Genomic DNA, 27,829 nt, shown 5'->3' on the forward strand with positions numbered 1-27,829 from the left:
ATGAAACCCAAGGACAAGGTAAGAAAAGATCTTTTTACCTGTCAAAAAGAGGTTTTGATAGAGGGAACTGCAACAAGGGCGGCCTCACCATCCAGAAATCGAAAGAAGGAGGACGAGATAGGAGAAAACCGGCCATTTCGAGAACAAACCTTCTTAGGATAAATTTTGTAGGATAAATTCCGCCCCGGGTGGGAATCGAACCCGCGACCTAGTGCTCACAAGGGAGGCGCGCTACCTTCCAAGCTAACTAGCCTGGCTAAGAGTGCAGTTTCTTTTGATCATAAAATCATAATTCCTCCTGTACTTACTCGGAACCAAAATTTGAATGTCCATTGACCTTGTCTTGTGACTAGTCATCCGATAATCTGTGCGTGAAAGCTTTAGTTCTGAGAATATTGTTCATGAATCTCTGGTACTTAGTCTGTGACATATGATATTCATTGCTTTAGTTCTGAGAATATTGTTCGTGAATCTCTCAGTTCTTAGTCTGTGACGTATGATACTCATTGACGTGTTTACCCACGCGTTCTTACGTAACTTGGAATTCTAAGCGAATAAATTATCAGTTGCAACTGAGAGCTGACTACTAATTGGCTCGATGACTGGATGTAGAATTGTAGATAGAACTATTGTTAGCACTTAGTAGACGTCAGTATAACTACTTACTGGTACCTAAGTAGTAGCTTTATCTTACTTGTGCATAATAATAATAATAATAATAGTGCTTATTTATACTGCTCGCATAGGACTGAAAAGTCCCTTTACTCCAGCAGTAGGCTACTACTATTACTGTGGTCAAATTCTCAAATTAAATTGAGGATTAAATTCCATACCTCGGCTGGGATTGAACCCACGCCCTCCTGTTTACCGGGCGAGCGCCTTGACCACTACACCGAGGCAGGTGAAATACCATGCATATGCATATAATTATAATACCATTAGTGGCACACGGTATAATTTGTTTATCCGACCAAGTAGGTATACTATAGTATAGTGGTGCCTATAATAACATACAGAATCACGTTGTGGATAAGATGAATTGAGAACGGTTTAGGCTAAAAACAGATAGGAGCAGAGCATAGCGCATGCGCATAGAGCATTCGAGTAGGTAGAGGGAAGCAACAAATTCAAACTGCATAGAACTTAGACTGAGAGCAAAAAGCTCAAAATTTTCAGAGTCTGGTCGACAGTAAAGAAGAAAAATGAAGCTCGAGCCTCCCCTCTAAATAAGGCCCTGAACAACAACAACAACAACAACAACAACAACAACAACAACAACAACAACATATGATTATCGAAGTCTATTTGCTGGCTGAAGTATAGATAAATCCGACTACGTGATGTCTCGTACACATATATTGTGTAGCGTGTATTTAGATTTTAGATAGAGAACGTAGCTTTAGATATAAAATTCGCCTTAATCTCATTGGTTCGGTTGGTACAGCAATAATATTGGGATAATTATCTCCCCGAGTTGCCAAGGTAAAATATTATTTTACTCTACCGTCAGCACTTGGAGTTGTTTTTCCTCTTTCCATAGCATTATTATGTTAGCTATATCAGCATACTGTTATTTTGCTTGAATTTCGTTGAGTCAGTCGATTTCTTGTTAGCAGTAAACATTCGATACTGATAAATAGAAGTGAGATCACATATTAGAGATCAATACTTGAATCTGTAGTATGTACCTACTATTGATTTTATGGACCGGAAAATGGTGCTTGAACCAAGGGGAAGGAGGTTTCAATAGGAAATAGGCCAGTAGTCCAGGAAACGAAGCCCAAAAATTAAGGTTTGACGGACAAAAATGACGTATTTCTGATTTTTTGCCTAAAAGATTGGGGATGATGTCCTGAATAAGGGGTCAACAGTCTCAATGCGAGACTTTACGGCTAGCGGAACTAGAAGGGCGTAAGTGTCATTTTTCGTGACTTTTTTCAGTTTTTTGCAAATATCTCGAAAACCGTTGGTTCTATCGAAAAAAGTATTCCAATCTATTTTGTTCAAAATTAAATTCCCTACAAAATGGTTACTTCCATCATTTCGTCCTACAACTTACCGTTGTGGCACCAGGAGGGCGTAAGTCGCGAGTTTCAAGGTTTTTTGCTATTATTTCAAAAACCGTAATCCTAGCAGTTTTTTGCAAATATCTCGAAAACCGTTGGTTCTATCGAAAAAAGTATTCCAATCGATTTTGTTCAAAATTAAATTCCCTACAAAATGGTTACTTCCATCATTTTGTCCTACAACTTACCGTTGTGGCACCAGGAGGGCGTAAGTCGCGAGTTTCAAGGTTTTTTGCTATTATTTCAAAAACCGTAATCCTAGCGCAAAATTAACCATCCCACATTGTTCTGGATGTAATTTCCTACAAAAATGACTATAAGCACTTTCTCATAGGAGCAACCGTTTTCCCGGAAAATGCGTTCAATATACATGCTGTTCACTTCTCATTCTCATGTAAAAAAAAAGAAAAAAATAGATCTGTGTAAAATAATGATTCTTACGTTCTTCAATCAGGCGCCCGCCCAAAGTTAGAATTTTCATAGTGCTGAATGGAAAATGACACGGATTTTTTTCCCTCTTAATAATGCTTTTTGACACAAACATACTATGTAGCTTTCAAGTAGGTACGTGTACACAAGGGTACTACTATATCATGCGAGACTCGAGTGCCATGTTATGGTAGTATAATTTTATGTCATGGGAGAGCCATGTTATTTTAGTAGAATAGAATATACTCTGTTTACACTGGCGAAATGAGACTGAAAAGTCCCTTTACTCCCACAGTCCAAACAAGGTTTTATGTATTTGGTACAGAATAAATGCCCCTGTAGTAGGTCTGTTAAGGAACGAATAGCTCTATTCATTCTAACATAATGCCTTATTATCACCCCCCCCCCCAGGAGGCTACTACCTACCCCCCCGTGGTACAACAGCCCCAGTCCGCCACCACAGTGGTAATCACCCAACAGCCAGCCTTTGCCCCCGGGCCCCGTCCTATGCGAGTCACATGTCCTAACTGTCATCAGCACATTACCACTGAGACGGAGACCGACTGTTTGTGCGTCGCTCATTTCGTCTGTCTCGCCTTGTTCCTGGTGGGGTAAGTAATACCTTACCCCTATTTTCCTTTCCTAATGTCAATACACATTGACGTTAGGTTTTTTCGGTGGTGGGGATGTAAAAATGGAAGACTTTTAGTAGTGGGGGTAAAAAATGGACGGTTAAAAAATCAGATAGTAAAATTTAAAAATTTACCGCCAAAACTTCCTATATTCCTAATGTGAAACAAGATGGTGGATCCTAATGCTAGAAGCTAGAAGAGAAAAAAGAACATTACGGTCCGCCAAAACTTCCTATATTCCTAATGTGAAACAAGATGGTGGATCCTAATGCTAGAAGAGAAAAAAGAACATTAGAAATTACGGTCCGCCAAAACTTCCTATATTCCTAATGTGAAACAAGATGGTGGATCCTAATGCTAGAAGAGAAAAAAGAACATTAGAAATTACGGTCCGCCAAAACTTCCTATATTCCTAATGTGAAACAAGATGGTGGATCCTAATGCTAGAAGCTAGAAGAGAAAAAAGAACATTAGAAATTACGGTAGGGAAAGTTAATGTAAGGTTAGAGAAGCTGTTAAGGGTAGTTTACCAATGATGAGATGAAGATCTACACGCATCATTTTTTGCACTCTCTCATGTGAACAGTCGTTATTATAATATTGGTATTGTAATTGTTCTATAAATAGCTTTTTACTTTCTATTACTACAGTATAGCGGAGCTATACTAGTAATGAAAGTATTGCAATCGGTCCAAATTTTCAAAATCGGGAATAAGGTTAGAGAAGCTGTTAAGGGTAGTTTACCAATGATGAGATGAAGATCTACACGCATCATTTTTTGCACTCTCTCCTCATGTGAACAGTCGTTATTATAATATTGGTATTGTAATTGTTCTATAAATAGCTTTTTTTATATGAATCAGTGGCTTTGTGTGTCAGTCATAGCAAACCTGATGGACTGAAGGATGTTGAGTGTTGAGTCATCAATTATTGCCAAGTTATTAATTATCAGTTATTAATTATTTCTCATTTTACATTTAATAAGATAAGATAGTATAGGAGTAACCATTAGATTAGTCATTAGAGGAATGTACGTCACCCGTCACCTCAACATCGAGCTCACTGAAATTAGGATGAGTAATCCCCGCCCTACCGCAAATCTGCGACAGACAGAAAAAAAAAAAAAAAAAAAAAGCAAAAAAAAGTTCAATTTTTTGACACTTTTTAATGATCCCTCATTACATGGGGAGTATTTTAAGATAGGAAATTTTCGACCAAAAATCGGCCGCCGTAGGCGGCTCAGGCTCGGGAAAAATTTTCATTTTTTTTTTTAATTTCTTTTTTTTTCAAATACGTATTCCACAAATGTAATAGAAAGTCGTGTGATGTTCACACCAGATTTTTTTTATATGAATCAGTGGCTTTGTGTGTCAGTCATAGCAAACCTGATGGACTGAAGGATGTTGCGTGTTGAGTCATCAATTATTGCCAAGTGTAATTGTATCAGTTATTAATTATTTCTCATTTTACATTTAATAAGATAAGATAGTATAGGAGTAACCATTAGATTAGTCATTAGAGGAATGTACGTCCCCCGTCACCTCAACATCGAGCTCACTGAAATTAGGATGAGTAATCCCCGCCCTACCGCAAATCTGCGACAGACAGAAAAAAAAAAAAAAAAAAAAAAGGGCACTCCAGCGGTTTTACAATTTGTAATTTAACAATATCTCGGGAACGGTATAAGCTAGAGACTTGAAATTTGGTATGTAGTTCACAAATGTGACAAGGATGCAACACAAAACGTTTGGTTGAGATGGTTTCTGCGCATGGCGGTATTTTGACCGCTTTTGGACAGATTTCGACCGTTTTTTTGGCGGTTTTCAGCTATAGCGACAAAACGGTTAGAGATATTGTAAAAGTTAGGGTAAAAGAATACTCAAACAAGCATCATTCAATAGGATAAGGAAAGTCGTGTGATGTTCACACCAGATTTTTTTTCTTTCCTTATCCTATAGGAAGGAAAGTAATGTAATCGGGTCAAATTTTCGATGGTCAGTTTTTAGTGGCAAAACACGTTTTGAGGTCCCTAAATACAAAGTTTCAGCCATTGGTCCGTGTGTCTGTCTGTAAACAAAATATCTCTAGAGCGGTAAGAGCTAGAGACTTGAAATTTGGCATGCAGCTGTCAAATGTGACAAGGATGCAAAACGAAACTTTTGGTTAAGATCGATGCAACGGTTGGCGGCATTTTACCGCTTTTTGGCGGTTTTCGGTGTAATTCAATAATATCTCGGGAACGGTATGAGCTAGAGTTAATTTCCAAATGTGTTCCTCTGTTTCAGGCTGTGTGTATGCTCGTGCATTCCCTACTGTATGGACTCGTGCAAGAGTGTGTCACATCATTGTCCCAACTGTAAGGTGGATCTCGGCACCTATGTTCCGTCATGATTGAGCCATAGGGCATTCTATGTAAGCAATCATACCCGCGCCATGAAGCCGTTAAGCAACCATAGAGCACTCTATGTCTAAGCAATCATACCCGCGCCATGAAGCCGTTAAGCAGCCATAGAGCACTCTATGTCTAAGCAATCATACCCGCGCCATGAAGCCGTTAAGCAGACAAATAGGTAAGGTACGCATTCTATGATCGGTAAGGTACCATGGTGGTCCCGAGAAGTCCGCCATGTTATGGGTTCCAAGTTTCAGCAGTCCAAAGTCATGTTTGTATTATAAACCAGACACCATTGGCCTGGGTAAACATACTGTAATACCCTTTGCAATCAATGTGTTAAAAAGGGTAAACGGAAGCAAGGCGTAAGGGAACTTTTTAGTTCTATTCGAGGAGTATAAAATAGACACTACAAATGTAGTGCCTATATGCCCTACAGGCACTACATTGTAGTGGCAGGGGATTGTAGAGTTCTCCTGTAAGGTCATCGTAGACTGCTTAGAGCCTATCACATTTATTCGTGAAAAACTGATATAAATATCTGGCCAGCACTATATGATTAAAAATGCTTCAGCATTGAAAGACCGGCATCCTATTGAAATTTAATAATAGTAATTAATTAATGACCATGAGGTCATGGTTATGTACCGAGTTGAGTTAGGCAAGGTTGGTAAATTAACCTTGCTTTTAAGTTACCACTCCCATGCCAAACGTAGACACAATATCCTGTCTCAACCAGTCCGAACCTAACCCAACCCGGTACATAACCACGACCTGAGGTTATACGATACCCATCACCTTATTGATCGTAAAATGCATTCTGCAGCCACCTTTGTCTAGCATATTTATAATGAAGCAGCCATCTTTGTCTAGCATATTTATTATGAAGCAGCCATCTTTGTCTAACATCTTTATTATGAAGCAGCCATTTTTGTCTAGCAACTCTAGCATATTATGAAGCACTTGAAACAGCCGTTTTCATTTAGCACATTTCATGTATATGGCTCCTTGTTTCAAGTCTAAAATCAGAATCAAATTGTCATTATTATTCAAATACAATCTCAACCAACTTGCCTCTTTATGTCATTAAAATGACAGTAAAGTAGGTATAAAGAAGACAGAAAAATACCGTTTTCATTTAGCACATTTCATGTATATGGCTCCTTGTTTCAAGTCTAAAATCAGAATCAAATTATCATTATTATTCAAATACAATCTCAACCAACTTGCCTCTTTATGTCATTAAAATGACAGTAAAGTAGGTATAAAGAAGACAGAAAAATGGGGAATAAAGAAACAACTAGAATTGTTATTTTTAGGAGGTTGAACATTTTCGAGATTATTTTTTGGGAGAACTTCGTTGAAGCACGATTTTTTTTCTATTTTATGGCCGTGGTCGGCCCGAGCAGTATTAAGGAGTCATTCTTTGTTGGACACAATTAAACAAAATATTTTCTTTTTTGGCTTTTCTTTAATGAATCAAAAATATTTACACTATGTAAAAGAGATTTTTCAGTCTCATTCTGGCAGTATAAATAAGGTACAAAATTATCTTTTATTTCTACTTGTCATTTTCATTCCGATGTTCTTTAACATCTTACATTTTATTTGTTTATATTCATTTTTTTTTTTTTTTTTTTTTTTTTTTTTTTTAATTTTTTGAATTATTCCCTCGAATTGTGTTTTCTCCCAGAGTGAGCTTTCTGTATCCATGATAAAGATTTGGTATCTTGGATAGGTTTTCTATCCTTTTCATGACATGTTTTTTATTTTTTTTTTCTCTCTTTTTATTTTTGGAAGTAGAAAATACTTGTTATTTATACCTAAACATTCTACATGTACCTTTTTTTCAAAGCTTTTCCGTCTACTTTGTTTTTACTTTGATTACCTATTTTTCCAATATTTTAAATTTTGAACTTCAAAACAATAATCCTATGTGCCTATTTTTAGTGGAGACAGAATGAATACGAATCCCGTTTTTGACTGGTGCATGGTAGAAACACACTAGACTAGAAGAAACACGATAGTAGTGTGTTACCTTTAGTAGATAGGTAGTTAGGTGTTCTATCTAAATTTTTTGATTATGAGCCTACTTAATTTACGACTTTCTCGATCAAATGACCAATCTTGTGATCGAATTAAAGTTGAGTGATATTTTTTTGGTATGCAGGTCGATTTCGAAGTGCCAAGAACTTCTAGTCTAGAAAAAGCTTCAAATCAATGATCTATCGATCTAATACCTATGTACGTTACCTTTAGTGAGGTGAATTTTTGTAATACAAACACGTATAATGTGTGCATGTGATTGTTAAAAGAGGTCTAATGGATTTTTTCCTGTATTCTTTACATTACTTACTCATATAATTAGGGCCATCACTCAGTTGGTGTAGTGTTCCGTTTCTTGGATGTTGTACATTGTACAATATGCTGCAGATAATGCTAAATCCTAAATTGACATCAACATTCCATCCATACTTTCGTATAGGTACCTACTTCTTTACCGGTTGTAGTATTTTTTCTTTTTTTTTTTCCTAGTGTTACTTGAGTTCTTTCATTGTCCAAATCTGTTGTAGTTTTTACAAAATTTTAAAAGTTCACCCCGAACACCAAGCACGGAGCCGAAAAAATTTCGACTCCGCCGGGAATCCAACCCGGGACCATCGGCGTGCAAGCCTAGTGTGATACTCACTCGGCCGCGGAGGTCATTTACTTTATGTACTTCTTATATTTGTTTATTTTAAGCAAAAGCTATGTTATTGGTTTCCAATTTACTTATGTACCTCGGTACTTATATTTTAAGATATACGGTCATTTTACATTTTAAGCAAGCTATGTTATTTGCTTACCATTTACCTACTCTTTAACTGTTTTGTGTTTTATATCTACAATACATTTATTCATATTTAGTTCTTGGTTTCCAATTTACTTATGTACCTCGGTACTTATATTTTAAGATATGACTATATTTTAAGCAAGCTATGTTATTTGCTTACCATTTACCTACTCTTTAACTGTTTTGTGTTTTATATCTACAATACATTTATTCATATTTGTTAAGTCAAAATTGGGCAATCGGTTTTTTCATTTCATTTTTCAAGAGGTTTTATATGTAGAGGGAACTGTAACTGCTAAGGTCTTATCGTCCCGAAAGCGAAAAGTAAATGACAGGATAGAAGAAAGCCAGCCGTTACGAAAACGAACCTTATCTGTATAGGATAAAGTCAGCCCCGGGTGGGAATCGAACCCGCAGCCTAGCGTTTCTTAGAAGGGAATATTTCCTGGTATTCCACTGATGCGTTACCTTTATGGACAGGTAATCTCATTGACCCAGGACTCAAGTGGCCCGGGTTCAATTCCTAGTCGGGTCGAAAATCAGCGCAAGTTGAAAGTCTTGACCTAAGTCGTGCGTCTAGAATTCTAGATAAGCCAGCCTAGTTAGCTTAGTTGGTAGTGCGTCTGCCTTGTAAGCGCTGGAACTCAAGTGGCCCGGGTTCAATTCCTAGTCGGGTCGAAAATCAGCGCAAGTTCGAAGTCTTGACCTAAGTCGTGCGTCTAGAATTCTAGATAAGCCAGCCTAGTTAGCTTAGTTGGTAGTGCGTCTGCCTTGTAAGCGCTGAGCCACGGGTTCGATTCCCGCCCGGGGCGGATTTTATCCTGATGGGATGATGTTCGTTCTCGGGACGGCTGGCTTTCTCCTATCCTGTCTTCCTTCTCTCTTCGATTTCGGGACAATAAGACCATAGCAGTTACAGTTCCCTCTGTCAAACCTCTTAAAAAAAAGAATTCTAGATAAGCGTTAAGCACCCACGTTGAGCGTTATTTGGCCTAATGATGAGCTATCACATTTTAAGCCAGCCACTCTAGATAAGCGTTAAGCACCCACGTTGAGCGTTATTTGGCCTAATGATGAGCTATCACATTTTAAGCCAGCCACTCACTATCAGGTAGACCTGACGACAAGTACACCTGATAGTGTGTATGCTCATCAGATGTCAGGTATACCTGATAGTGAGTGACTGACATTAGGCTAAATTTTAACTTGACAACCTTGCAACTTGCCTCGATAGTGTAGTGGTCAAGACGCTCGCCTTGTAAACAGGAGGGCGTGGGTTCAATCCCAGGCGAGGTATGGATTTTTATCCTCAACATTGAAAATTTGATCGTAATAGCAAAGTACATAGAAGTGAGTGTTTACTAACTACCCACAAGAAGAAAAAAAAATATAAAGAAAGATCAAAATATTAAAAATCAAAAACTCGTAGAAATTTATTTTCACATCTCAACCATGACACAGATATTGACACTTCAGCCAATAATATAACAAATTTCATACATCCAAGTCAAGAGGGAATTGTTTGATTCGAAAATTTTCATTTGTGAATGAGTAGTTTACAAATGATATCTACTAACTACCCACAAGAAGAAAAAAAATAATTATAAAGAAAGATCAAAATATTAAAAATCAAAAACTTGTAGAAATTTATTTTCACATCTCAACCATGACACAGATATTGACACTTCAGTCAAAAATATAACAAATTTCATACATCCAAGTCAAGAGGGAATTGTTTGATTCGAAAATTTTCATTTGTGAATGAGTAGTTTACAAATGATATTAAAGGTAACGGAAGTGTCAAGGAAGATCCAGGAGAGGAGACTACAGTGCTATGGACATGTTGAAAGAAGAGGTGAGAGCTACATAGGGAAAAGAGTTGAGAGAATGGAAGTGAGGGGGAGAAAAGGGCGAGGGAGACCGAAGAAAAGGTATGAGGATTCTGTGAGACAATTTCAACAGGGCATGAGGTACACACACACAGTGGGGGAAAAAAAACTTACATGGCTCAGTTTTGATGTCATCGAACTTTCTCTTGACGGGCAGAGTAGAGTCGTTGGCTGCAGTATACTGGTGGAACTAGGAGACCGAAGAAAAGGTAGAAGGATTCTGTGAGACAATTTCAACAGGGCATGAGGTACACACACACAGTAGGGGGAAAAACTTACATGGCTCAGTTTTGATGTCATCGAACTTTCTCTTGACGGGCAGAGTAGAGTCGTTGGCTGCAGTATACTGGTGGAACTCGCTGAAAACAATACAAAAGAATTACGATTATCAATAAATAGTAATTAAAAAAGAAGAAGAAAAAATGAATTTCTGAACGGAATTTTACGATGGTCTCATGTAAAAATGAGAATTCGTCAATTGTCTGCATAAAAAAGTGCAGTGGCCGGTCAACACAAGAACACTGAAATAATTGTAATCGAAATCGATGCGTTTTTTTTTTTTTTTTTTTTTTTTTTTTGAACCCGAAACACGGGCTTCATTTCTGCATGGCAAGGGCAAGCGCAGTTACTTTTTACACCTCTTTTTTACAGTTCTTTCTCACGATGGGCCGCGCTTGGATCCATTTTTTTTAACCCCAGTTACTTAGATAGGTTTTTTTTTTTTTTTTTTTTTTTTTATAAGAGGTTTTGACAGAGGGAACCTGTAAATGGTCTTTCGTCCGAAGTCGAAGAGCAGAAGCGAAGACAGGATAGGAGAAAGCCAGCCGTTCCTGAAGAACGACATTATCCCATCAGGATAAATCCGCCCCGGGCGGATCGAACCCGCGGCCTAAGAGAGACGTTCAAGGCAAACGCACTACCAACTAAGCTAACTCAGGCTGGCTTTAGATACGTTTATTCCGAGACTAACCAATAATCTCTTTTTTTTTTTTTTTTACTCACCTCTCTTACATTTCTCTGCGTACTTAGGTAGTTTCAAGCACAACACACCAATATCTCCACCTCTTGCCGTACTCTCTCGAAGTTTGGCCCTTGGCCTTGGGTCGTACCGCGCCAGGCGGGCCGTAAGGCCTTTCCCTCCTCCGAGGCAGTTCCTGAGCCTCTGAATTCCAGCTTGGCGCGGTGATCGGTGCCGAGTTCAATACACGAGTCTTCACCTAAGGCGTCACACGCGCTCGCGAAGCGCTGCCTGGCTGCCAGCCATACGAGCCCATCTGAACGAAATCATAAACGGGTTAGAACTTGAGAATAACTCACCTAAACAAAGGTTTTTCCCCCGACGCGAGTTTCTCCAAAAAAGTAGGCGAAACTCGAGTCGATTGGAAGACAATAAAAGTAAAAGTATCCATAATCAAATAATCATATAAACGGTAAGAAATAATGTTAATACATAGGATGTTTAATATAAACCTAACAAATAATTTATCACTGAGATTGTGGTTATGTACCGGGTTGAGTTGAGACAGGACTAGATGAGACGGGATATTGTTTCTACAGTTTGGCATGGGAGTGGTAACTTAAAAACAAGGCAAGTTTACCAACCTTGCCCATCTCAACCCGGTACATAACCACAACCTGACACTCCTTGTTGTGTTAAAATCCCAGAAGAGGTTAGGCTTTCAACACAGCAACGAGTGTCCATGATAAAGTAAGTCTAATATTAAAGAACCGACCGTTGGAATGAAAACTCCCGAACATGCAAGATTTGTGCTAAGGTCTAAAAATGCATTTTGTTTATTTTAACAGGTTTAACGTCCTTGTATCTAAGGTCTTTGATGACAGGGGTTTTAATCCACCATTCGGCGACAAGCTACTCTTTGGAATCCCTATCTTCTACTTCTGTAAACGAGTCCATTCCCCGAGTAGATCGTTTGGATACACTAGATTTAGATTTTTTTTTCAAAAGGAATGACAAAAAAAAACCCCTTATAATATGTATAGTTGTATACTGACCTTTCCTTTGTTCTTGGTGGAGGACTGGCCAATGAGCTGGGAATGATAGATGAGACCGTACTTGGGCGTATCACGTTTAGTTTTGAGCGCACGGAACAGAGCTTTCTCCGCGCCCAGGATTTGAACTGTCGAGGCCGGGTGCTTGGCCAAGTTAAGAAGGGAACCTGGGGGGAGGGGGAGGAAGACAGAGATGTGAAATAAACTCGATTTCCGACGGGGTAAAAAAAAAAAAAAAAATGTATTATGAAAATGATTGAGTTTGTGACTGGCTGGTTTTGAGCGCACGGAACAGGGCTTTCTCCGCGCCCAGGATTTGAACTGTCGAGGCCGGGTGCTTGGCCAAGTTAAGAAGGGAACCTGGGGGGAGGGAGAGGAAGACAGAGATGTGAAATGAACTCGATTTCCGACGGGGTCAAAAAAAAAAAAAATGTATTATGAAAATGATCGAGTTTGTGACTGGCTGTTGCGGAGTCCAATTAGTCTTGTGATTAAAATGGGTAGCTATGTAATAAAAATACACATGGCGACCGGTGCCAGCATGGTAGATAAACATTGGGAGTTTGGATATTTGGAAAATACTAGATGCTGCAGTGAGCAACAAAAACTGTGACTTAATAACGCAAAGAAACGGCATTTATTATTCATTTAATTAGTTCCAAATAATAAAACAGAAGCTTTATTGTATTGTAATTTTATTGTTTTGATACAATAAGTATAATTGTATATGACCCTAGTCTTTGTTAACTAAACTAAACATAACCCTTGGTTTAGGCCAAAACTTACCAGCTTGAGCCACGAGTCTGGCACCCACTAGTTCTCCCATCAGAATGGTCAGGTTGGGAGCCACAGCCATCATACGGGACTTCAGGTAATCGTACAACTGACCTCGGTAGCTCGAGATTTCAAGGACCTAGGAGGAAAAACACATTAGGTTGAAATTTCAATAATATTAAACAAACAGTGAACATGTTAAGGTTAAATTTTAATAGTAAAAAGCCCCCTCGGTCTTGTAGTCTAGTCTTAAAAAAAAAGCTTCATCAATCGTTACTTCACATGTAACGCCAGGTTCAACACCCATCGACAGAAAAGGAAAACACAGCGTACAGTGTGACTCATCCACTAGGAGAGATCAAACAACTGTGCCACTAGTTTCCTCTCCCTGTTGCAGTGAGACACCCTGGAGCTTTTCAACCTTTGCGCAACGAGTTTGTAATCATTAGCTTAATCTTAATCTTCTTCATTAATAATAATAAAAAAAACAGGTCAAGGTCTCTACCTCCCGTTTATAAGGAGGTCAGTGTTTTTAGTCAGCCTTTTCCAGTTCTTTACCTCAAAGAGATAAAGATCGTTTCTGGAACAGCTGGTTTTCTCCCATCCTGTCCTTCTCTCTTCGACTTCGGGACAAAACCTTTGTTACAGTTCCCTCTATGAAACCTCTCCAGAAAAAAGTTCAAAATATCGTATTACCTGATCACAGAGGAGTAAAATGTTTTCAATGTCGTCGTCAGATATTTCGGTTCCCATTGATATCTCGGCCGCTTCTTTCACCTTCTCCTCGACATCTTCAGGCAAAATTTCGGACAAATCACTGGCAGAGGTTTTGTCTCTCGTACCTGTAAATGTGAGGCGAAGGATTAACATAAAAAATTTGGACCAATTGCAATACTTTCTCATTACTATTATCATTTCGCTTTAACTGTAGTAATAGAAAATAAAAATATAACTATAAGTATGAATTCTCAGCACCAACGTCCACCGCTGTTGTATAGGACACTAAATTTTATGACTTGACTTGGACTCGAACCAAAAACATCTAGATCTGAACACCACTGCTCTAAAAGCACTACACCACCAAGGTATACGACACTAAATTTTACGACATGACTTGGACTTGAACCAAAAATATCTAGATCTGAACTCTACTGCTCTAAACCCACTACACTACGAAGGTTTGCTCTTTAACATTAGAAGTAGGTACTCAAGTTTTGTAAGAGAAGAAAGAGGGAGAGAAAATGTAGTGAAGCATGACAAAAAATTGTCCCTCCTATAATGTTAGCATGCGAAATCACATGGAGAAGCTTCTTTCACAAGGAGATGGAAGCTTAGGATTTCTCACTAAAACACATAGGAGAGGTATATTACTGTGGCACACTTATGACTCAATCACCACTTGATGAAGAAGTCATCAAGGAGATAGAAGCTCAGGATTTCTCACTAAAACACATAGGAGAGGTATATTACTGTAGCACACTTATGACTCAATCACCACTTGATGAAGAAGTCAAGCATAACACTTGGGAGCGTATGCCGTGACGTCAAACTTCACGATTTACCGGTATTTTTTAAATCGATTTATCTCGGTATCCAGAAGTAAATACGTTTGTCCTCATTTTTTCTGCTCTATGACTTTGAAACATCACCCAAGTAAGCGCAACTGATCTATTATGCAAACAGCCTTTTTTTGTAATATAAATCATTCTAGAGCTCTAGATGTATGGCCCCACAAGAGTAACCCATAAGTCAGTACCGAGTGAAAGCTTATCTGACACACTATCAATATGATGCCGCCAAGTCAGGTGGGGGTCAACAAGGAAGCCAAGAAGTCTCACCTGGGGTGGATTGTCAGATAAGTCGATAGTACGCAAAGAGAAGGTAATTTGATGAGTTTTACTGTGTAGACAACAAGTAGTGTGTTTACTGTGTATAGACAACAAGTTAATTTCCAAATGTGTTCCTCTGTTTCAGGCTGTGTGTATGCTCTTGCATTCCCTACTGTATGGACTCGTGCAAGAGTGTGTCACATCATTGTCCCAACTGTAAGGTGGATCTCGGCACCTATGTTCCGTCATCAAATGATATTATTATATCGTAATGTCTAAGGATGAGAATTATTATTCTAACTTGGAAAATATTACAATCAAATATGTATTTGTGTTTCAAATCAATAAAAATAAGAGGAAGATCATTTTCGATGTACCTAATCGCGTAGGTAATGAAAAGTAGGTACAATAATCTTTAACATTTCAACAGTACAAAACTCCACCAAATTAAATTCTGCAGACACTAGCACCAATTACCAAACATGTGCCTTAACAATTAATTCCTTCTCTCTAAAAAAACATGAATTAAAGCACAATCACATGAACATATTATAACAGATGTCATCCACACAGGTTGTCCTTAAATAATAGAGTACAAGACAGTAAAACATACAAGAATTTCAAATGATTGCAACTTCGCTTAGCTATCTGTTGAAGCCTAGACACACGTAAAGATTGAAAATATTTGCCAAATACTAATTTACCGAGGCATCCATCAAGATGAAATAAGTACCAAGTTACATTGAGGAACAGGCTAGCTAGGCTCCTAGTTTATCGAGTGTAATCGAGCATTCATATATAGAATAAAACGGAGGTGATCAAGGAAACATTAGCAACAATTAAGAAGCGCGGCAGCGTTCCGGCCCGCCAATTCAAGAAAGTTTGACAGCGCTACTAGAGATATTATACGACCAACTGGACTTAGCAAGTTCTTACATTAGATAGACCCCTTACACGTGATTCCTTCGGGTAAAAATACATCTCTTGTCGTCTTCACTCATCCTCCACGTCCTTCTTCTTTTTCTTCTTTTCTTCTTCTCTACATTATCGGTGACAATCTTTCCGAGTTCTGGGAAATGCCAGCCATACCATTCCCGGCATCGCATCATGTAGTTATTCAACTCCTTGTCTAAATCATCGAGCAGGGACACAGCCTGGACTATCATTGTGTCAACCTTATCCGGAGAGAACTTGAGCTTGTAACGGGATAAACTGTGAGCCAAACCTGCAAGAGAGAAGATGTTTTCATTAATAATAATATTAAATAGAGTGTAAAAGAGAAGATCAGAACTGCTTAAAATATTTGAATTAACATAGGGGGTTCTCAATTCAAACAAAATTATTTCAGTACATCCATTTGCTTGCATACAATAGAGAAAATTTGAGAAGTTTTTTGTTCCCATTCCCATTGAGGAGCATCAAAGAACCTTTTTTGTGTGATTTAATGTCCAACTAAGTATGTATGCTACTTACAACTTTCTCACCTACATGATTCAAAGGGTCAGTTCCGGGCTTATCAAAGCATAAAATAAAATTAAATTAAGTTGAGAATAATGATAATAATATGAAAGACAGCAAAAACTTGAGAGAAAGAAAATGTCCTTCCTATAATGTTAGCATGAGAAATCACATGGAGAAGCTTCTTTCTCAAAGAGGTAGAAGCCTAGGATATCTCACTAAAACACATAGGAGAGGTATATTACTGTAGCACACTTATGACTCAATCACCACTTGATGAAGAAGTCAAGCATAACACTTGACAGCAAGGGCGGATTTTAAGGAGTGTGCAAAAACCAGTTTGAATTAAAAAATATATCTAAATTAATTTTCTATCCACACAAAACATGGGAAACCCAGTTTCAAAAGCAACCAAAAAAGTGTTCTAATAAAAGATCAAATTAAAGACATTTGCTAAAAAAAAAGGATAATAATAATTAAAAGGCTAGTCACTTACCAATGGTTTTGATGGTTTTCACAAATGCTACATTATCAGTGACAATCTTTCCAAGTTCTGGGAAATGCCAGCCATACCATTCCCGGCATCGCATCATGTAGTTATTCAACTCCTTGTCTAAATCATCAAGCAGGGACACAGCCTGGACTATCATTGTGTCAACCTTATCCGGAGAAAACTTGAGCTTGTAACGGGATAAACTGTGAGCCAAACCTGCAAGAGAGAAGATGTTTTCATTAATAAAAATATTAAATAGAGTGTAAAAGAGAAGATCAGAACTGCTTAAAATATTTGAATATAAAAAAGGGAGGGGGTTCTCAATTCAAACAATATGATTTCAGTACATCCATTTGCTTGCATACAATAGAGAAATTTTGAGAAGTTTTTTGTTCCCATTCCTGTTGGGGAGCATCATAAGAACCTCTTTTGTGTGATTTAATGTCCAACTAAGTATGTATGCTACTTACAACTTTCTCACCTACATGATTCAAAGGGTCAGTCCTGGGCTTATCAAAGCATAAAATAAAATTAAATTAAGTTGAGAATAATGATAATAATATGAAAGACAGCAAAAACTTGAGAGAAAGAAAAATTCAAATGATTGCAACTTCGCTTAGCTATCTGTTGAAGCCTAGACACACGTAAAGATCGAAAATATTTGCCAAATACTAATTTACCGAGGCATCCATCAAGATGAAATAAATACCAAGTTACATTGAGGAACAGGCTAGCTAGGCTCCTAGTTTATCGAGTGTAAACGGGCATTCATACATAGAATAAAACGGAGGTGGATCAAGGAAACATTAGCCACAATTAAGAAGCGTGGCAGCGTTCCGGCCCGCCAATTCAAGAAAGTTTGACAGCGCTACTAGAGATGTTATACGACCAACTGGACTTAGCAAGTTCTTACATTAGATAGACCCCCTACACGTGATTCCTTCGGGTAAAAATACATCTCTTGTCGTCTTCACTCATCCTCCACGTCCTTCTTCTTTTTCTTCTTCTTCTTTTTGCTCACCTCCTCCTCCTCTCCTCCCTCTTCTACGGGCTCTTCTTCGTCTTGCGTTTTCTTCTTCTTCTTTTTCTTGGACAGGGACACATCCGCGGCGGCGGGTTCGTCTTCCGGTTCTGCCTTCACAATGGAGGTGTCGAGGTTCTTGTTCTTCTTCTTTTTCTTCCCCGAGCTGGAGGTGTCCGGAGTGGCGGGCGTCTCCTCTGCTGCGTCGAACTCGGTCTTGAATTTCTTCTTCTGCGGTGTTTCACCGGATGTAAAAGAGATTTTTCAGTCTCATTCTGGCAGTATAAATAAGGTACAAAATTATCTTTTATTTCTACTTGTCATTTTCATTCCGATGTTCTTTAACATCTTACATTTTATTTGTTTATATTCATTTTTTTTTTTTTTTTTGATAATTGATTGAATTATTCCCTCGAATTGTGTTTTCTCCCAGAGTGAGCTTTCTGTATTCCATGATAAAGATTTGGTATCTTGGATAGTTTTTCTATCCTTTTCATGACATGTTTTATATTTTTTTTTTTCTCTCTTTTTATTTTTGGAAGTAGAAAATACTTGTTATTTATACCTAAACATTCTACATGTACCTTTTTTTCAAAGCTTTTCCGTCTACTTTGTTTTTACTTTGATTACCTATTTTTCCAATATTTTAAATTTTGAACTTCAAAACAATAATCCTATGTGCCTATTTTTAGTGGAGACAGAATGAATACGAATCCCGTTTTTGACTGGTGCATGGTAGAAACACACTAGACTAGAAGAAACACGATAGTAGTGTGTTACCTTTAGTAGATAGGTAGTTAGGTGTTCTATCTAAATTTTTTGATTATGAGCCTACTTAATTTACGACTTTCTCGATCAAATGACCAATCTTGTGATCGAATTAAAGTTGAGTGATATTTTTTTGGTATGCAGGTCGATTTCGAAGTGCCAAGAACCTCTAGTCTAGAAAAAGCTTCAAATCAATGATCTATCGATCTAATACCTATGTACGTTACCTTTAGTGAGGTGAATAATTATTTTTTTGTAATACAAACACGTATAATGTGTGCATGTGATTGTTAAAAGAGGTCTAATGGATTTTTTCCTGTATTCTTTACATTACATACTTCTAGTCTAGAAAAAGCTTCAAATCAATGATCTATCGATCTAATACCTATGTACGTTACCTTTAGTGAGGTGAATTTTTGTAATACAAACACGTATAATGTGTGCATGTGATTGTTAAAAGAGGTCTAATGGATTTTTTCCTGTATTCTTTACATTACTTACTCATATAATTAGGGCCATCACTCAGTTGGTGTAGTGTTCCGTTTCTTGAATGTTGTACATTGTACAATATGCTGCAGATAATGCTAAATCCTAAATTGACATCAACATTCCATCCATACTTTCGTATATGAACAATATCTCACCTCTTGCCGTGGTACTTCTCGAGTTTGGCCTTGGCCTTGGTCGTACCGCTCAGGCGGCGTAGGTTTCCCTCCTCGAGGAGTCTGAGCTTGATTTCCAGCTTGGCGCGGTGATCGGTGCCGAGTTCAATACTCGAGTCTTCACCTAGGGCGTCCACACGCGTCGCGAGCGCTGCCTTGGCTGCCAGCATACGAGCCATCTGGAACACGAAATCATAAACGGGTTAGAACTTGAGAATAACTCACTAAACAACTGCTAAGGTCTATTACTAACTTTATCACTGAGATTATTCTTACCGTTTCTATTATTACTGGATACTAGGTAGAAACGGTAAGAATAATGTTAATACATAGGATGTTTAATATAAACCTAACAAATAATTTATCACTGAGATTGTGGTTATGTACCGGGTTGAGTTGAGACAGGACGAGATGAGACGGGATATTGTTTCTACAGTTTGGCATGGGAGTGGTAACTTAAAAACAAGGCAAGTTTACCAACCTTGCCCATCTCAACCCGGTACATAACCACAACCTGACACTCCTTGTTGTGTTAAAATCCCAGAAGAGGTTAGGCTTTCAACACAGCAACGAGTGTCCATGATAAAGTAAGTCTAATATTAAAGTACCGACCGTTGCAATGAAATCTCCCGAACATGCAAGATTTGTGCTAAGGTCTAAAAATGCATTTGTTTATTTTAACAGGTTTAACGTCCTTGTATCTAAGGTCTTTGATGATAGGGGTTTTAATCCACCATTCGGCGACAAGCTACTCTTTGGAATCCCTATCTTCTACTTCTGTAAACGAGTCCATTCCCCGAGTAGATCCTTTGGATACACTATATTTAGATTTTTTTTTTTTTCAAAAGGAATGACAAAAAAAACCCCTTATAATATGTATAGTTGTATACTGACCTTTCCTTTGTTCTTGGTGGAGGACTGGCCAATGAGCTGGGAATGATAGTGTTTATTTTAACAGGTTTAACGTCCTTGTATCTAAGGTCTTTGATGACAGGGGTTTTAATCCACCATTCGGCGACAAGCTACTCTTTGGAATCCCTATCTTCTACTTCTGTAAACGAGTCCATTCCCCGAGTAGATGTTAATAATAAATTAAAATAAAATTACTTCACACACGTGCTATACCGCTATTCGCTATTCACGTTCACTCACGATTCACGTTTTGAATTTTTGTTTACAGAATTTTCTAACCTCAAAAAATCGCCCTGTGCACTACTGTGAAGTTAGCTAGTGCTTAATTCGAAATTTTGAGAACCCCTGCGGCTTGCAAAAAGGTTTTCAGGGGAAGTGAAAAAATGAATGACCGTGTTTGCATATGTGAAACAAATGCATTTTTATCATTTTTTGATAAAAAAAAAAGAATAAGGAAAGTTCAGGGGATAGGGAATTTTACTATTTTAATGTTAATACATTTTAATTTTAGCCCCTAAAGTATCTAAATTTTGATAATTAGCATAGAAAGTCGAGCTTCTAGTGTGGATCAATATCTGGTTTCCAAATCTATGTACTACTCTCAACCCTTTCAATTTCAACTCTGATTTCCCAACATTTGAGAGCTCAGTCCTTGTACCAAACAAAAACAGTAAATTTGATTATTCATTGAAAAAAATAATGGCTGGTTCTGCACTTAGAAGGTTAATGGCTGAATATAAACGTAAGTATGGTGTAAGGTGTTTTCCCGACTAACTAATACATATGACCTACCTACATATATTTTACCAAAATACCATTATCTTGAGAATGAAGAGGATTAAATTTTATACAGGTCCATCTAGGATTGAGCTTAGTCCTGAGATAATCAATTGTGTTGGCAAGCCCAAACTTTTCACCAATATATCTTTGACCTTGAACTTTATGTATTTATTGTTTTAGAGCTGACAATAAATCCACCCGAAGGAATCATAGCAGGACCTGTGAATGAAGAAAACTTCTTTGAGTGGGAAGCTCTGATCACGTAAGTTTATCCTCTACTCAAAAGTAACATTTTTCCATGATTATACCACTGGGGTGAAGTCATCTACAAGACTTCTCACCTACAAGAAAAAGTGTTTTCAGTTTGTGTAGATTATACCTACTTCTCTTATGGATACTCTACATCTACATAGTAATTTAAATGAAGTACTGAGATACTTTTAAAATGTGATGCATGGTTCTTTAAATATTTATTTAAAATTGAAATATGTTTTCAGAGGAAATAAACTTTACGAGTGGATGCCCTTCGCACTCAACCTTTGCTATTTCTTTAGCAAGGGAAATTCAGGCTGGTATATTCCCTGTTTAAAGTCCCCAAGCCAGACTAAGTTGCTCTACTCCCTGTTTAACATCCTCCTGAAATGAGTCTAAAAATTCCATTCAACAATAGCAGTATAAACAAGGTCACGTGTCTTTCATGGGTTTAACAACATGATACACGGTAAGAACTTCTGGGACATAATGGATACGATAACCCCTGCCAAAGTCACATTTCCATCAGATTATCCTTTGAGTCCTCCAAAAATGCAGTTCACTTGTGAAATGTTCCACCCAAATAGTAAGTATACAAGGAGATTTTACTTGGACACACCTATTCAGAATGATTTTCATCAATATCTGTATTAAAAAAAAAAAAAACTGGAATTACAATGTGTGTGCAAAATTTCAAGACAGATATACAAACTTGGGTATTTGAGCAGAAGTCACGTCTGTGGAATATTGCTACCAAAGGAACTGGCACAAACAAGCAGTGACCCTGGTTAGGTTAAACGCAAGAAGGAGTTTTCACAATTTATTAGAGCAGTGATTAGTGTTATCATAGGGTTAGGTTTTCTTTTCCACAGACGTGACTTCTGCATAATTACCCAAACTTGTAACACATTATTTCAATACTTCTAACAGGAAATGCTGTTTCCTGCCAATTTAAATCAATCTGATGAATTTGTCATCTTGTTTCAGTCTATGCTGATGGGCGAGTGTGCATATCAATTTTGCATGCCCCTGGGGATGATCCAATGGGCTACGAATCCAGTTCGGAACGGTGGAGTCCTGTGCAGAGTGTCGAGAAAATCCTTCTGTCTGTAGTCAGTATGTTGGCAGGTAATAAAACAACTTGATTCTTTCTCCCTCCCCCTCCCCCCTTTTGTCAATAGAGTTAGAGTTGGTACCTGTCAACCTGTCATATAAAAAACTAATTATCAGATGCCCATATGTATAAAATAATCTATATTACTGTTATTATTATTTTTTTTTTTTCTTTTCTTTCCATTTTATATTAAATATTATTACCTTTTTTTTCTTTTTCTTTCAGAACCAAATGATGAAAGTGGTGCAAATGTTGATGCTGCAAAAATGTGGAGAGAAGATAGAGAAGAATTTAACAAACGAGCAAACAAGCTAGTGAGGAAAACTTTGGGCTTGGATTGAACTGTTTCTTTCTCCTTAAAATAATTTTAAACCCTTGATTGCCAGCTGAATTGCCTTGGAAGGTAGCATGCCTGCCTTTTAAGTCCTGGGTCATGGGGTTGGATTCCCACTGGGGGCAGACTTTATCCTAATCAGATAGAGATTGTTCTTGGAACAGGTAGCTTTCTATTTCCTATCCTGTCCTCCTGGGGGGGTTTGAATCAGCACCAATGATGAGAAAGAAAAACAATTGTATAAAGTGTATCTAGGTTGCTTAGCATTTACATAAAATAATAAATAAAAATTACTGTAATTTGAAGCAAAATGATCCAATGGTGTTTGTTTCTGGAGTGAGGAGATTCACAAAATAGTTGCAAGTAAAATCTTGCAAAAAAAGGAAATAAAAGTCATCGCCATGAATTATGACGTCATCGCCTACGGGAGCGAATGCCGTGACGTAAAACTTCACGACTTACCGGTATTTTTTAAATCGATTTATCTCGGTATCTAGAAGTCGTAGAAGAAAAAGAGAAATTCCGTTGGTCCTCATTTTTCCTGCTAGGTAATGAATTATGACGTCATCGCCTACGGGAGCGAATGCCGTGACGTAAAACTTCACGACTTACCGGTATTTTTTAAATCGTAGGAAGAGAGACGAGAAGGGAAAGAGTGTAGATCTCGGCGTAAAACTTCACGACTTACCGGTATTTTTTAAATCGATTTATCTCGGTATCTAGAAGTCGTAGAAGAAAAAGAGAAATTCCGTTGGTCCTCATTTTTCCTGCTCTATGACTTGGAAACATCACCCAAGTAAGCGCAACTGATCTATTAGAATGCTTAAACCAAGTTTGAAACTCACTTCGTGGCCCAAGGTCTTATTGTTTCTTTATAAATCCATTTCATCAATCTCATCCGTCCCTCACCTGCACAGCGTTTGTTTGAACCGCTTCAATTTCAGTTGATGTTTCCGTTTAGCGCGCAGCGGTTTCGTGTGTCCGGTTTCCACGCTAGGGGTCGCATGCGTCACGGATGCGTTCTTTTTCGACGTCGCATGATGATGGTGTTTGGACGAGGACGACGACTTTTTCGGCTTCTTGATGTTGATGACGAACGAGTTGTGAAAGTGCTTGGCCGCCGCGTTTGAAGAGGAACCTGACCATGAGTAAGGATATAATAGAACAGTGGTTCCCAAACTGGGGTACGCGGCCCTTCTGAAGATCACAAAATATAGTAAAGGGACCGCCGAGCGTTCAGAATTGAAAAAAGGGGTCGCGTAGGGAAAAAAAAAAGTTTGGGAACCGCTGGAATAGAACATAGCTTGTTTATACTGCCAGCTAAGGACTGAAAGGTCTGTTTACTCTTGCAGTCTAAAGGGGTCGCGTAGGGAAAAAAAAAGTTTGGGAACCGCTGGAATAGAACATAGCTTGTTTATACTCCCAGCTAAGGACTGAAAGGTCTGTTTACTCTTGCAGTCTAAACAAGGTCTTATGTTTTTAATAGGTAATAAAATATAGGTTGCGGAATCGAACCCGCGACCTAACGCTTACAAGGCAGATGCATTTCCATTTCAAATTGAACACATGTCAATAAATTAAAACAACACTTTTTATTGAATCACTAAAGGTACTGTATTGTTTTGTACTGTGGTAATAGACTCCAAGCCAACTAGGCTGGCATAGGAAATTCTTACCTGATGAGGTCGACGCTATGGAAGCCTTATGCCGGAGCCCAGACCCTCCGGGTTCCGTCGACCCTTTCCTCCCCTTCCTTCTCCTCGTGAGTGAGAGACTATCCGCCGTGATGCTAATGTAAGAAGCTTCTTTCTCAAAGAGATAGAAGCCTAGGATATCTCACTAAAACACATAGGAGAGGTATATTACTGTAGCACACTTATGACTCAATCACCACTTGATGAAGAAGTCAAGCATAACACTTGACAGCAAGGGCGGATTTTAAGGAGTGTGCAAAATGTAGATAATTTCAGATCATTATTAAAAGTTAAAATATCTCAACTACCAGGATTTTTTCCCCCAAAATTATATAAAGAGATTGCTATAATAATAGTGCTAATTTGATTTTATACTTCCTGAATAATACCAAGAGTTAGTTCCTTTACCTGAGCAATAGTCTACCAGAAATTAATAGTAGTAAAAGATAGAGCTGTTAAATCATACCTAAAGCCATAGCTGTCAATTCTTTTTTAGGAAGACCTCCAAGTAAACTGTCAGCCTGGGTCCGGATACATCTCATCAGTTCGTGAACATTAGAGTTAGAGATACATGATACACTGAGTTTGTCCTTGATAGCATTTCCTAACTTGGTGTCAGCCACCAAAAGGTTTTCTTGGACATCAGAGGAGACAAGTGACTTCAGGACCTGGAGTAGAGGAAGACAGTGTGTTAGTATTAACAAAAGTTCAGTAATTTTTTCCACCAAAAATTCCACCAAAAGATCTGCATTTTCCTTTTCAATAACCAAGCTGATAAAGGGTTAAATCAAATGACTTTACCTAACAGTAAATAACTTCATACTGCCAACTGCAAAGTATTTTAAGTCCTAACTTCAGTCATTTGATCTGCATTTTCCTTTTCAATAACCAAGCTGATAGAGGGTTAAATCAAATTACTTTACCTAACAGTAAATAACTTCATACTACCAACTGCAAAGTATTTTAACAGTCCTAACTTCAGTCATTTTCATCCTTTTAACATTTTGTCACCTTGATTTATTGAATAAAATTGCACTGCCTGAAAATTATTTAAAAATGCTTACCTTCTTCAATTTTTTGCACAATTTCCCTTCAACTGCGGCTGTGGTTGCTGCCAAGGCTTCTGTAGTGTCAATGAACTTTTCAAAATGTTTCAATTTCAATCTGGAAGGTAAAAATAAAATGAAAAACACTAGCTCTGTTAGTAACCTATCACCTATTTAACACTTTTTACTTTGGCCTGTGACTAACACCCATTTTTATGAACAAAATGCTGGCTCTCGGCAAGTGCTCATGCTCAAGCATCAATTCCCAACATCTGATTGGCCAAAATTTGCTTGAGACTGATCTGAGACCGAGAATTTTTGTTCATAAATCTTATATTATAAGAACGAGATCCATTCACTCATTCACATTTCATAGTTCACACACTGATCGCTCTATCTCTAGAACCACAAAGTGGTGAGCCCCCTCAATTGAAATACATTTAGAAAAATATGTGCATAAAGCAGAACAAAGATAAATTTAGGATCTCAAATTAGATTACATTTTCATACTTTTTGTGTGAAATTTACTTGACGCTGTTTAAGTTCTCCTCTTTATTTAAGGAAGAAAGGTTTAAGTAATTGCTACTACCACATCAACATCCAATAAAATCATTGGCAACTTACACTTTATTAGCTCCTTGTGGGGTCTGAAAACTTTCATAGAGATTATCAGCTTCTTGCAACTTTTTCTCATCTAAAAGCTGTAACAAATATAAAACAATGTTCTTAGAATAACCAATAATCTAAATACAATAGTGGTTAGAGGTCAGCTCCCATGGCATGGTGGTCACTGTGGTCGCCTTGCACACAGGAGACTCAGGTTTGATTCTTGGTGGGTCAAGAAATTTGTATCATGTAAATGATTGATTCCATGACTGGCTGTTGCGGGGCCCACTCAGCCTTGTGAGGAAAATGAGTAGCTATGACATATAAATGCACATAGTGACCGGTGCCAGCACAGTAGGTAAACATTGTATTTTAGGATTATTGAGATATTAGGAAAATCCTACAATGCTGCAGTAAGCACAAAAGCCAGGTTTGATTCTTGGTGGGTCAAGAAATTTGTATCATGTAAATGATTGATTCCGTGACTGGCTGTTGAGGGGCCCACTCAGCCTTGTGAGGAAAATGAGTAGCTATGACATATAAATGCACATAGCGACCGGTGCCAGCACAGTAGGTAAACATTGTATTTTAGGATTATTGAGATATTAGGAAAATCCTACAATGCTGCAGTAAGCACAAAAGTTGTGAACACAAAAAAACTGCATTTACAATAGTGATTAGCATGTTGCACTTTGGATCTAAAGGTTAGTGGTTCTAGTCCACATCAAGTAATAAAATTTGAGGAGTAAGTAACAAGTATGAAACTACGGAATGATGTTAGTGATGCTTACTTCAGTATGCTCAACACAGTTAAAATACCTAAAATAAGATATGGGCCTCACACATTAACACAGTCTTGTGCTTTGTAATATTTATGACTGGGCCTACAGTATCACACAGTGACTGCATGTTGATGCAAGAGCAAGACATAGTTGTTATTTAAGTCCATATACCACATGATGAACCAAAGGACTCTTTGACCATACAATACAGAAGCTGACATTGGCAGTACAGCCAAGGCTGTTTTTTCGACGAAACCTGTAGACCAAGGGGTAAGGTAGCTAAGCATGAACTCCATAATGAGAGTACCTACTGCAGTCTGCACTAAGAACCAAATTTCCAAGTTTCTTACCTTAAAGAAGGCGTAGCCAGCCGGAGTTTCGAAAAGCACCAACATTGTGCTTTCAATATCAAATGAATTAAGATAGTGGGCTCGAAACTGTCAAGGTCTTATCCTCCCGAAAGCGAGGAGAGAAGGAAGACAGTATAGGTATAGGACAAAGCCACTCGTTCCGAGAAGAAACCTTATCTGTTTAATATTAATTCCGCCCGGGCGAAACTTAAGAAAAAGGAAGGTTATGCAGTTAAAAGGCTGTCACTCACATACAAGTCTTACAACACTTTTTTTAATTAGTCTAGTCTTCTTTCTCTTCCGGCTAAAAGCTAAATCAGCGCGCGCACGAATACGTTCCGAATAAGTCCCGTTTCCATCTCAATCAGGTTGTTTTATGGCATGCTTCCAACTCGAGTTAGTATAGTATACTTTCATGAAACAAGCTAGTCGACACGGAAACGGAACATAGACGAGGCTGGACTTCTCTCATGAGGGAACTTACCTGCACATATGCTGCAGGCTTTGCACCTGCTTGAACAAATGAATTAAATAAAATACTTCATTAAAGTCCTAGTTTTATCCAAACTAATACATAATAAATTAAAATAAAATTACTTCACACACGTGCTATACCGCTTTCATATTTCAGAACATATTCACGTTTTGAATTTTTGTTTACAAAATTTTCTAACCTCAAAAAATCGCCCTGTGCACTACTGTG

General features: G+C 38.0%; 3 protein-coding genes and 2 long non-coding RNA genes across 5 annotated transcripts; 2 read left to right on the forward strand and 3 right to left on the reverse strand.

Moving 5' to 3' along the window:
- On the forward strand, positions 1-6,510 carry LOC103508081 (lipopolysaccharide-induced tumor necrosis factor-alpha factor homolog). The gene is made up of 3 exons (XM_008472618.3): positions 1-18; positions 2,907-3,106; positions 5,413-6,510. Exons 1-3 carry the CDS (start codon positions 1-3, stop codon positions 5,516-5,518), a joined length of 324 nt encoding a protein of 107 aa, XP_008470840.2. The 3' UTR covers positions 5,519-6,510.
- LOC103508262 (nucleolar protein 58) lies at positions 6,498-27,746 on the reverse strand. Its single transcript, XM_026822704.1, has 12 exons — positions 27,658-27,746; positions 27,127-27,197; positions 26,013-26,089; positions 25,407-25,506; positions 24,809-25,010; positions 16,809-17,021; positions 13,722-13,867; positions 13,038-13,164; positions 12,251-12,418; positions 11,311-11,515; positions 10,521-10,600; positions 6,498-6,538 (listed from the first exon to the last, which is right to left on the reverse strand). The coding sequence occupies exons 2-12, from the start codon at positions 27,169-27,171 to the stop codon at positions 6,498-6,500; spliced, it is 1,404 nt and encodes a 467-aa protein (XP_026678505.1). The 5' UTR covers positions 27,172-27,197; positions 27,658-27,746.
- Positions 18,249-19,221, reverse strand: LOC108252300. Its single transcript, XR_001809489.2, has 2 exons — positions 18,933-19,221; positions 18,249-18,761 (listed from the first exon to the last, which is right to left on the reverse strand). It is a non-coding gene; the product is annotated as an uncharacterized LOC108252300 (long non-coding RNA).
- Positions 21,703-22,962, forward strand: LOC103508243 (ubiquitin-conjugating enzyme E2 G2). Its single transcript, XM_026822894.1, has 3 exons — positions 21,703-21,786; positions 22,188-22,328; positions 22,540-22,962. The coding sequence occupies exons 1-3, from the start codon at positions 21,753-21,755 to the stop codon at positions 22,653-22,655; spliced, it is 291 nt and encodes a 96-aa protein (XP_026678695.1). The 5' UTR covers positions 21,703-21,752; the 3' UTR covers positions 22,656-22,962.
- LOC113467017 lies at positions 23,558-24,444 on the reverse strand. The gene is made up of 2 exons (XR_003391246.1): positions 24,325-24,444; positions 23,558-23,786 (listed from the first exon to the last, which is right to left on the reverse strand). It is a non-coding gene; the product is annotated as an uncharacterized LOC113467017 (long non-coding RNA).
- Positions 27,747-27,829: the final 83 nt, after the last annotated feature.

This window comes from Diaphorina citri, unplaced genomic scaffold (genome assembly GCF_000475195.1).
Source record: "Diaphorina citri unplaced genomic scaffold, Diaci psyllid genome assembly version 1.1 scaffold19, whole genome shotgun sequence".
Lineage (NCBI taxonomy): Eukaryota > Metazoa > Arthropoda > Insecta > Hemiptera > Psyllidae > Diaphorina > Diaphorina citri.